The 11,548-nt window shown below is 45.0% G+C and overlaps 1 protein-coding gene across 1 annotated transcript; it reads left to right on the top strand.

Annotated features, from left to right (window-relative positions):
- The first annotated feature begins 1,745 nt into the window (after window positions 1-1,745).
- Window positions 1,746-11,196, top strand: CHOp24 (transmembrane p24 trafficking protein CHOp24). Its single transcript, XM_089573573.1, has 4 exons — window positions 1,746-2,044; window positions 2,858-3,050; window positions 3,864-3,971; window positions 10,771-11,196. Exons 1-4 carry the CDS (start codon window positions 1,859-1,861, stop codon window positions 10,893-10,895), a joined length of 612 nt encoding a protein of 203 aa, XP_089429699.1. The 5' UTR covers window positions 1,746-1,858; the 3' UTR covers window positions 10,896-11,196.
- Window positions 11,197-11,548: the final 352 nt, after the last annotated feature.

The following is an 11,548-nucleotide window of genomic DNA, read 5'->3' on the forward strand; positions in this document are numbered from 1 at the left end:
CGAGAGGACATTTTGAGGACCACGAACCCACTCATATGACCTGAGGACATCGTTCTGAGAACGTTTCCAGGACAATCCAACCTAGGACATTATGAGGACATATTGAGGATGTTTTATAAGCCTTGAGGACATTTGGACCATTTGAGGACGTCCTCAGGATGTTTGGTGTTGTCTGGGACAGTTCGTTAATTGTATCTGAGACGCAGTGACATTGCCGTAATACATATGTTGATGGCAATACAACCCTCGTTAATTATTGTATACACGTTTAATTACGGCTGACTATGCCCTTCTTTTTTCTTAATTGGGTACACTTTCCTCCACAAAATATTATTTTCCCTTTACCTGATTGTACAGCCTCAGTAAGAAGTCATCAGGCCATTCTTGAGTCATGTATAAAAGTTTTGGGGGATGCGGATTCGCGAGAAAAAAATATTTCTGCGTTGTCTCGCTAGTCATCAGCTGGTATTATTGGAGTGGAAGCAGGATGCGTGCCCCCTCGTGATTCGATGTACGCTTTTCATGTACTTGTTTTGCCCGACTGAAGTGAAAAACTTCTTTTTTAACTTCCGCATCCCGCAAACTTTTGTCCATGACTATACGCATGAGGCATATAGCCCATTTAATTGACACTCCAAAGCGCCGGAGGTATGAGGACAGGCGGTTTTCCCAGCATTAATTATATTTAGAACGATGAGATGCATGTCCCGGACCGCATACAACTTTTGGCACATCCCTGTCCCTCCAGCGAACAAAATGCAGGATGGAACAGAGCAGTAGTTCCTCCTGCATAACTCGGTCTTACCAAATGAAAACTACAATTTGCGAAGCTATAGCTAGGTATGACGAAGTGCTACAACCCTGACTAGAAAACTATATGGAGCTCCGTAAGGCGGGGAGAGCAGATAAATGTAGGATACACATGAACGCTCGTCACTCTCCTATCTTTCTCTGCTGTCCTTCAATTCATACCGTACCAACACGCCTACACTGCGAAGTTAGTCTGCTAAGAAACGATCCACAGTGCACCTCGGTGGACTGTAGGCATGTCATTCAGGATTTCTTGCAGTGGTTATTGCATTTTAGCACTCATTTTCTCCATGGTCGGGCGAAAACAGGTCTGTCGGAAAGCTACCGGCGGTCTAGCTGTGGTCTGGCCATTCCAGGTTCTCATTCGCAAATGTTGGCAATGAACGCAACTGCTTCAACTACTTTTCGAATTTGCACGACTGCAGCGCCATCTATGAAAACAAAACCAAAGCCATGAGCTCCTGTTTCTCTGCGTAACCTCCTGGGCACGCTCCAGAGCACGGAGGGGCTTTATCCGTGCTCCTGCATGCCGAGGAGCCGACAGGTAACCTGTTTAACGTGTTTACAGTTATATTATATCGCATCACTATCCTAGCCTTCTGAGCTGCGGCATTAGCATACGTTAAACATATGCTCAGCATTCGTAAATGTCCCACCTTTTAATAAGTCACACCAAGCATTCGATAAGACTTTTAAACATTTCAAATTCGGCGCTTATTTGATGATAGTGATGACTTTCAAAATATTAAGTTTTGCTTGTGTAAAAAGTTTTATTACAAAAGTAATAAAAGTATTAAAACTTTCTTATATTTGTAATTATTTTATTAAGTTTTAAAAACTAGTCATTTTGATGCACTTTGGTAACATTTTTGCAATTTTTCGCTAATTTTAGACAAAACTGCATCCAGTCCTAAACGTTGGGCGCCGGTTGCTCACGCATGCGCATTTTGTGCAACAAACGTGGCAGACGGCGTTGTTATGTGTTTGTAGAGCGGTGTGCAGTTAATTAGTGATCATAACAAGTTTCCACGCACATATTTGAACGAAAATGTATTCTGTGTACGTAGTGCTAAGGACGGCTGTATTGGTGGTGTGTATCGCCTATGCCCGTGCCGTGTTCATCACCGTTGATGCCCACGCCGAAGAGTGCTTCCACGATGAGGCGAAATCCGGCACCAAGATGGGTCTCACATTCGAAGTCGCCGAAGGCGGCTTCTTGGACATAGACGTGAAGGTAAGCGGAGTCGCGGAGCCTGTCTGCCGCTTTGAATAGGTTTTGTCGGGACCGTTGGGGAATTTTTTGACCCGGTTTTATGGCCAGTGCCCACCGTCACGTCAGCCGCGCGGGATCGCCCTTTGCTAGCCCTTGAAAGTGACTCTTCCGTAACAGTGTAAAAAATATGGTTGTTCAGTCCCCGTTTTAATTTCGTTTTGTGGTGCTTTCATGTTTTTGCATTGAACCGAAGGAAGAGGTCTTGGCCTTTCGGCTCACGCATGCACACGATAGTAGTAGTCAGCGCACGCAGAACAGCTGTGTAAGTGGCACGTCAGCGTTGGGTCGTCTCCGGCGTACAAACATACAGTGGTCAAAACTGTGTCATCTGCCGGCTCTTTGAGCACATTGGGCGTTTTTATTTTGTACTGTTTTCTCATAACGATACTTGGAGACGTCTGCCATGTGATCAATACCTAGGCGAGAGTTTTGGATGGACGCAGCCCATCTGGCGACATCCGGCGCAGTCGTTTGGCTCGGTTGTGTGAAAACTATGTTGCACTCAGATTAGCCGATTAACTACATTACGACATAAATGCCATAGTTAGTGGCCAGATTGTGTGAAAAAGGATGGTCGCCTACACTTGGCTCTGAAGAATACGTGCTAACAGGACGTTGAAGATGAGGTAGCAACGCAGGGTAGCAGTTTTGTTGCTTGCAACTCGACTCGCAGCGCGTGCAGTTTGCAGAGTATAAGCTTTTCGTTGGTCTCGCTGTGGATCTGTAGTTGTGTAGAGCGGCACCTTACGTTGCGTTTTTCAATTTGTTTTACAGATCACAGGACCCGATGGCAAGACGGTTTACTCTGGAGAGCGGGAGTCGAGTGGCAAGTACACGTTTGCAGCCTATGCTGATGGTGTCTACCGCTACTGCTTCAGCAACGCCATGTCCACGATGACACCAAAGATCGTCATGTTCTCCATGGATGTTGGCGAGGCCCCAACGAAAACTCAAGAAGGAGAAGAAGGTAAGTTAGGTGCATGGTCTCCAACCTTGTGCTGCAGGTTGTGATGTCTTGTAGAGGTTACTGTGCTGGTTTGGTGGAGCATGATATTTTGGAATACTAACTAAGGATCTTTATTTGTATATATGTGACAGCCATGTGTGAAACGTGTCGTTATAAGACAGTTTTGATTTGAGTGACCTTATCATGTCGACATTGAAGCTTTTCATACATAGCCATGTTGGCACATGAGCTTAGGGTTTCTTTAACAATGAAGGGGCCATTTATGGCTTTGTGGTTTGCGGAGGAAGATGCTAATGGAAGCAGTGTTCTAAACAGTAATGAAGAATTGGGATGTTTAAATTCTGCATGTTAACATTTCAAGTTTTGATCTTGAATAAACAGCGCGAACGAAGACGAGCACAAAAGACAAGAAAACGGACGACACAGCGCAACTTGTCTTTTGTGCTCGTCTTCGTTCGCGCTGTTTATTCAAGATGCTTAACCAACTAGCCCACCAAAACGTGTCAAGTTTTGAGTTGTTTGAACACCACAGTTGCATTTCTGCCATCAGCTTTTGCGTACTCTTTCTTACAGCTTGAAGGAATTTATATTATGTAATCAGAGATTGGCCTCGGTTGGCTTTGTAAACGCCGTCATTCTGCTCTTAACTTTTGGCTCAAAAGTGCACCAAAGTTTATTTGCCCTTTCCATTGTGCATTCTTGTGTCATTCTTAGCCTTTTGCACATATCTCCTTTTCTTTGCTTAGTTTCAGTATTGCTGTGGTCACTAGCATTTGAAAATGCTGGCCTTACATTTTTCCATTCTCATTATAGTGCACGAGAACAAGCTTGAAGAGATGATCAAGGAGCTGTCTGCATCCATGGCTTCGGTGAAGCACGAGCAGGAATACATGATGGTTCGGGACCGCATCCACAGATCCAGTAAGTATTGGGGTCATTGGCTCTGCGCCAATGCTTTTTGAGCAGCCCAGTGTAACAACCATAGCAAGATGACCTTTGTCATGAGGTGGCATGCTGTGCTCGTGATGTCCAAAAGGGAAGTGTTTTTCGTTAACATGTTAATGCCGGGATAAATTGCTTGTGTTTGCTTGCACTGTAGTCATTAACAAACTATGAGGAAGCTGCACAGAAAGTATCATCACAGAATTGTGACATTGCTTTCGGCAAACTAAACTTGTGACATGATTACAAAGCTCATGCATGATGCAGCTTGGAGCTGTCATTCTAATGTGTTTTCCTGTCTGGTAACTTCTTGCAAGAACTTGGAAGCCTGGGCTGTGGACATTCGAAATAAATAATTCCTTGGTTTCATGTTCACTTTTATATATGTTGTTGATGACCACCACAGCTCAGGTTTTGTACTGTGAACCAAGTGGAAATCATCGGCATTTGCACAGCGGTCTCTTTTGATCTGTTTTATCTGCCTTTAATCGTGTGATAATGCTCTCCAATGCCTCTACTATGCTTCAAGGAGCACTCTGCGTGAATGCCGTCCAGTACATGCACGTGTATTTGCTATAAGGGTTTCGTGACACATTTTTTTGCATTCTTGTTTGAATTCTTGTATGTTAATACACAGCTGTTCAGTTTAGTTCAGTTTATTTTTCTTAGTTCCTTACTGAGGGGTTACATATATGGTAATCCACGATTTATTCTAAAATTGTCAGCGGAAGTTAGGAACTAATGATTATGGAAGCTCATGTGACTGTGTCTTCTTCTGTAAAAGGGAAAACAAATGTTTGAAAGGAAATGTCGGCAACATAATAGGAACTTTGACATCTTTCTCCTCTATTGTTTAGTTCATCTGGAATTGCTTCTCTCTGGTGAACTCATCTGGTGGTGCTCATTGATTGTCAGTGCTGTTGCTGCGTGATGCCTCCTGTGAACGATTAACCGTTATTGATTCTGCGGAAGCTGAAACTGCTCTTGAAACAGATGTAATTGCAGACAATGTGCAGCTTAGGTTTGAACAGCACTAACACCACGTCATGTTGTCCCAAAGCATGAAATTATTCAGGGTGTTTACCATTCCATGATTCCATAACAAGAACTAAGCTGCCTCTGCTGCGGTGGCTCAGTGTTTATGGGGATTGGCTGCTGACCCGAAAGACGCAGGTCCGATCCCGACCGTGGCAATCTAATATCGATGGAGGCGAAATTCTAGAGGCCCATGTAGTGTGCAATGTCAGTGCATGTTAACCCTTTCACTGTTTTGTTATATCTACGAATTTTTTAACAAAACCGCTTATTTTTTTTTATTCCTGATTTCGATTATTATTGCAATAAAGAGCATGCATTCGATCTTTAAAAAAATATTTTAAGCGAACACGAAGTCAAATTACCATATTCAAGTTTATTATTTCTCACAGTACAGAAAACCAACCTCCTGCTGGTAATTAGCGATAAATATATTCAAGCAAGTCATCGGGCGAGCTTGTAGTGAACGTCTTACCGGGAACTGCTAGAAAAGGAAACCGAGGGGATTGCGTAGGGATGTTACTGACGTGCGCTCACAAAGCTCGCTTCTGAGCTGTCCTCTTCTTCATAAGAAGAACTGATCAGCACAACATCATCACTGTTGTTCTCACTCCCTGAAACAATGTACACTTTGGTGTCTGAATCGGCATCGTCTGAAGAAGATGACGACGAAAAAAAGCGTCTTTTCTGAGAAGACGGGCCAGCAAAACACGCGTCGCCTCCGCTGGATGCCATTTTTAAAACCTAGGTTGCCATGGTGCCGAAAAAATGTTTATGCGGTAGAAGAAAACGAAATTAGCAGGTCAGTGTTGGCATCTGTTGAGCAAAATGCCATCTAAGCCACACACGAGCGCTGATCGTCCAAGACGCTGAAGGGAAGAACCTATTCAGCGAGGACAAGCTACAGTCCAAAACGGTTAAGGGGTTAAGGAATTACAGGTGTTCAAAATTTCCAGAGCTCTTCTCTACGGCATCCCTCATAGCCTGAATTGCTTTGGGACGTTAAACCCCCATTAATAATAAACCATCATTTATAACAGAATATTTGCAGGTGGCTATGGGCTGTAAACAGGCTGCATATGATATCGCTGGACCGTTGGCCACTGATTATCGAACCTGCTCTAATTATATTTTTTTAATGGACATTGAGGACTACTCTTACCCAACCTTTTCTATTGGTAAAAATCGATCCCACAGCTTTCTCCAGCTCCTTCCAGTAGAGTGGGATGCATTTAGTGCTGAGTAAATTGGATTTAAAAATTCTCCTGCTACCCGATTCAACCTCGTGATGTCTAGTCTCAGAAGTACTCCGTGGCCACTGTTTGGAAGTGAATGGTGGTGTAGCCCAGCCTCAGGGATTGACAGGAAAAACTGTTTTGATGCACTGATTTCTTGCAAGAACAGCCAGTGGGGGCGATATGTGTATTAAATTTTTATTTTTTTTCTAGCATATAAGCTCTGTTTTCACGGAGAGTAGCGTTTTTGGGGTTGGAACTTTGTTGATCTATCATCTACAGTGTCCTAAGTGTATGTTTGAAGGCATAAATGGTGAAGAAAAACGCTACCAGTGCCATTGGTGCTTATGTGACATAATAGGCCATGTGTCGTTTTCTTTGTGTTGGTTTAAGTATGTTGGGTTAATCCTGTGGGTCAGGCTATTTTGCCAAGCCAGTAAGGCTAGCAAGAGCCCTATCTTGACTTCAGTGAACAAGAACTTGTTGCAGTTTGTCACAGTCTGCCAAAATTTGCCTACAAAGTTTCTGTAGTAACCTTACAGATGGCGTCACTTGTGCATTGAGGATTGTGGGAAGCACAGGAAGCTTCACAGAAGACATATTTCTTGTAAAGGAATCTGTCTAAATGCAAATTGAACACAGTGAACATAGATTAAAGGCTGTGCCTAAATGTGTAGTGTGTAAAGTTGACTTTATTGTCACCTTAGAGAGGTGCAGAAATTTATGGGACTGAAATGTCAACCTTATTCTTAGTGTCTAAACACATGTAGATTGTGCAGAGAAGGTTACCTGACAAAGCATGCTATCTGCTTTAAGTACCGTATTTTCCGGTGTATAAGTCGCACCTTTGTATAAGTCGCACCCCCTCCAAACGGCTGTTTATCCGAAAAAAAATGTAGATAAGTCGCACCGGTGTATAAGACGCACCTGTTCACTCGGTAGAAAATTCGTTCCGGGTCACGAAAATCGCGGCTGAAATACTAGCAGCTGATAAACGATCTACAAAAACTAGACCGTACTTTTCAAAAATGTTTATTTAGATACCTACGGATGGTATGTAAAGGCGCAGTCAAAAGTAAATAAACTGCGCGAGTGGAAAACTGCACCCATCATACCCTTATCTTGTGCGCCCGGCGCTCGTCGCCGTCGACTCAAATGGGTGCACGCTATTTCCAAAATACAGTACGAGGATTGATGCGTATAAAGAGCGGTTCGCGCAATTAACTCTGGTGTGTCCTGCGATACAACATAACAACAGCACTGTACGGCCAAACACTGAAGTCGCGGTCTGGTGTCACCATGCATGCGCTCGCTGCTGGTCATACTCCTAACTGCGCGAACCGCTCTTTATACGCACCGTAGTTAGCGCCGGAAAAAATCCTGGTACTGGTAGCGTGCGCTCATTTCAACCGCCGACGACAAGCGCCGGACTCACAAGATAAGGGTATGCTAGATGCCGTTATCCACTCGCTCGAGCAACGCACTTGCTTTTAACTGCGCTTAGAGAAAACCATCGAAGTCTTCTTCCTCCGAGTCGCTAACAAATAACTCGGCGACTTCAGGTGGGAGTTCCGCAGGTGCATCACTGTCGTCTTCCGACTCGCTGGTGTCTACTTCGCCATCTTCACCACTCGCGAACGGAATCAACCTTGCCTTTTTGAACCCAGCTACAATAGTTTTTGCTGAAACTGAGTCCCAGGCGTCAGAGACACATTTGGCGACTTCTCCAAATGTCGCGCGTCTCATGCGACCTGTTTTTGTGAAGCTGTGGTCCCCGTCTGACATCCATGACTCCCACAAACGTCGCAGAGCCGCTTTAAAACTGCGGTTGACAGAAATGTCAAGTGGCTGGAGCATCTTCGTCATGCCGCCAGGAATGACCACTGGGACGCAGTTCTTCGCACTAATTTTTTTTTTTACGAAATCCGTTATGTGCGCCCGCATACTGTCCATCACGAGTATACCCTTCTTCGCATGAAAAAATCCATCAGGTCGACGCGAAAAACAACGGTCGAGCCACACAGTCATCATGTCTTCATCCATCCATCCTTTGGCATTGGCCTGCACCACCACAGCCGGAGGAAATGCGTCCTTGGGAAGCGTCTTCCGCTTAAATATTAACATCGGAGGCAACTTCGTACCGTCCGCGCAACAGGCGAGAACAACGGTAAAGTGCGACTTTTCGTGACCGGTTGTCCTCACTGTTATTGTTTTCTGTCCTTTCTCGGCGACGCTCCTCCCGAGGGGAATATCGAATGTGAGCGGAACTTCGTCCATGTTCACAATGTGGCTAGCGTCGATTTCACTGCTCACAATTTCTTTCCTCACAAACGCACTGAAGTTCTCCAGTTTTTCTTGAAAGTCATTGGGGAGCTGCTGGCACATGGTCGTCCAAGCTCGTATAACCAAGCTATTACGCTGCATGAAGCGGAAGCACCATGACGGACCGCCCTTGAATCGAACATCGTTCATCTCCGTTGCAAGGGTCTTCGCTTTCAGACGGAGCTGCACTGTTGACAGGCCCCTGCCTTTGACTCGTTGCTCGAGGACCCACGCACGTAGACGATCCTCCAGCTCCGGCCAGCGTGCCTTCTTACCGCGGTTGGCCTTCTTAGTACACTTCATTGTTTGGAGCACACTGGTGGCTTTACGCCAGTCCCGAATCAATTTCTCACTAACATCAAACTGCCTTCCTGCAGCCCGATTGCCGTGCTCCTGAGCAAATTCAACTGCACGCAGCTTGAATTTTGCGTCATAACTTCTTCGCCTCGAAGGAGGCGTCATGGCCAACGAAATGTCGGATACGAAGCATGCCTCAATGAAGATCGGTCAGGATCACGTCGGCCTTGCCGCAACTACCGGCGAAAAGGCGATACGGCAGCGATGGCGGACAAAAGTCCGGAAGTGACGCTCACAGAAAAAAACGGTTGAAACTTGTTATTGACAAGCTCCCATTTTAAAAATAACACATTTAACTCCTTAACTAAAATAATTATAGGAATTTATAAGCCGCATTTCGTTTTTTGCACGCCAATCTGATGTTACTTTGAGCGTTCCTTCTGAAATGTAGTTGCTAGGCGCAGCAGAAGGTGGCGCGCGGTTGTGGCGCGTAATTTTGTAATTTTCCCGGCCAAGGCGCACGCCCTGCGCCCACTGATATCTTGCAATTTAATATTTGCAAGTTGTTGGATTTAACGTCCCATAGTGACATGTAGACTATTAGGGACGCGGTAGCGCTAGGCTACGGATTAGACTGCCTGGGTGCGCTGACATCGCGCAGCACATCCTTAACAGCAAGCAAGCACCTTTTCGGGCGCGGCCGCAGCAGTCCGCATTTATTCCATATATAAGTCGCACCGGTGTATAAGACGCACCGACAAAAATTTCAGAAAAAAACCGCGACTTATACACCGGAAAATACGGTATGATTGTTGGTGAGTGCTGTTTCTTTTTTATTCTAGTATGTTCTGTATATTTATTCATCATAGGTCACATTTCAGAGTTGGAGTGCAGAAATAACCTTGTGCTGTTTTGGTATCAAGGAGGGTGTAGAACACTAGGTGATCAATAATAATCTGGAACGCTTAAGTACAGAGTGCTTCATAGTGGTGCCCTCTAAAAAGTGAGTTATTGTATTTGCCGTGGATGCAGTACGCTTTCATGGGGCCGAAACTTGCAGGCTAAAGAAAAAGGAGACTGAGGATGTGCGTCAAGTCGGTGACATTGAGGCCATAGTCGGGGTAGGGCACAAAAACAGAATCTGAGAGAAAAAATGCAAGTCAGTGATATCTTAGCCAAAATCGAGAGCAGGTAATTGACATTGGCAAGACGTGATCCATAGGACAGCTGGTTCATTTAATGCAATTGAGTAGATACCGAAAGTAGCTGTGACCTACAGAGAGTCAGACAGAGATGAGGTTGGGAAATTTGCTGGCAAACAGTCGGCAAGCACAGAACAGGGTTGGAGATCAGTGGCATAGACCGTTGTCCTGCAGGGACCTTTTGGCCCAAACTCTGGAAGCTTCCTTTCCTTCAATCACTTCCTAACCTTACATGAGGCTTCTTTTCTGCAAGTTATCGATGGAGGAAGCTATCATACTCTGAAAGCTACCCCTACTACCTTTAATCAATAAAGAAAAGGTAGTCTGTCGCAGTATTTAAAGTGAAGTGGGTTATACTGATTTTTACACTTCCTTTCAATTTGTTCACTCAGTGTGAAAAATCGCCAAACACGAAACTTGGTGTGGTCTAGCAACACTGGCACTCCAGTGTCCCCGGTGGTGCCCATGCGTCCATTATCTTCCGACTGCGTTCATGGCAACAAGAAACAGCAGGCATGTCCAAGCAAACATAACGCGGAGAAACAATGATTTGAAACGCTTGTCCATAGGTAGGAGTGATGCAAGGACGCATGAAGGTAGCATGAGTTTGGGCTATAGCGTGGCTGATGATGATGTTGATGCTCTGTACGCGGTTAAAGGCAGTTGCATTCTTCTTTTCTTTTTCAGTCAACGACAGCACCAACTCGAGGGTTGTGATGTGGGCCTTCTTCGAAGCCATCGTTCTCATTGCCATGACCCTGGGCCAAGTGTACTACCTGAAGAGGTTCTTCGAAGTTCGAAGAGTGGTGTGATTGGGGTCGACAAGAGGGCAAATCATGGGTGGTGTATGCAGCCAGGAGTGGGAAGGGGGGGAAGGGTGGGCTGCAGGACTTAATCGCGGGACTTTCTGCATCGCCTGTGAAATTGAGTTTGGTGTGATTTTTTTTTTCTCTCATGATTGTTTTTTTCTTACATATATACTTGCCACACTGGTCTTTGTCACATTATTTTTTTCCCCCTTCCTCTTCAGAGTGAAGTCAGGTTTCACAGCACTTAGCTCATATAAAGATTTGGAACACTCAGTGGCTTGATTAAAGAGAATTGTTTTTGGAAGCCTGTGCACTGAATTCAAGTTTGGCTGGAACACTGCACATTTGCTGCTTTACGTACTAGCCTCTTGTGTCCTAACTTTTTTTTCTAGAAGCAGTTTCAGTAATACTATGTAAATAAACCCGGAGGGTTTGTGAATGTTAAGCTTACAGTGTGTCTCGGTTGTGCACAACAGTAGCTGTGCAGAATGCATGTACAGGGTGACCACAAGAATGTGTGGCTGCACTGTTCGGAGAGCCCGTGCTTATGATGCAGCTGCACATTGAAGCAAATAGGTAGAGGCGCAGCACGACCTGGAGGTGTGGTGCTTTGCGTCATCTGCAACTTTGCTTTGATGCACAGCCAGGACGGACGC

The sequence above is a fragment of the Amblyomma mixtum genome, chromosome 2, assembly GCF_055824585.1.
Source record: "Amblyomma mixtum isolate Tamu chromosome 2, ASM5582458v1, whole genome shotgun sequence".
Taxonomy (NCBI): Eukaryota; Metazoa; Arthropoda; class Arachnida; order Ixodida; family Ixodidae; genus Amblyomma; species Amblyomma mixtum.

What these genes read in the sequence shown, in the direction of transcription:
- CHOp24 (XM_089573573.1), top strand. Translation starts at nt 1,859, where the DNA reads ATGTATTCTGTGTACGTAGTGCTAAGGACGGCTGTATTGGTGGTGTGT. An exon ending in TCTTGGACATAGACGTGAAG is followed by an intron (nt 2,045 to 2,857) that starts GTAAGCGGAGTC and finishes TTTGTTTTACAG; the next exon opens with ATCACAGGACCCGATGGCAA. An exon ending in AACTCAAGAAGGAGAAGAAG is followed by an intron (nt 3,051 to 3,863) that starts GTAAGTTAGGTG and finishes TTCTCATTATAG; the next exon opens with TGCACGAGAACAAGCTTGAA.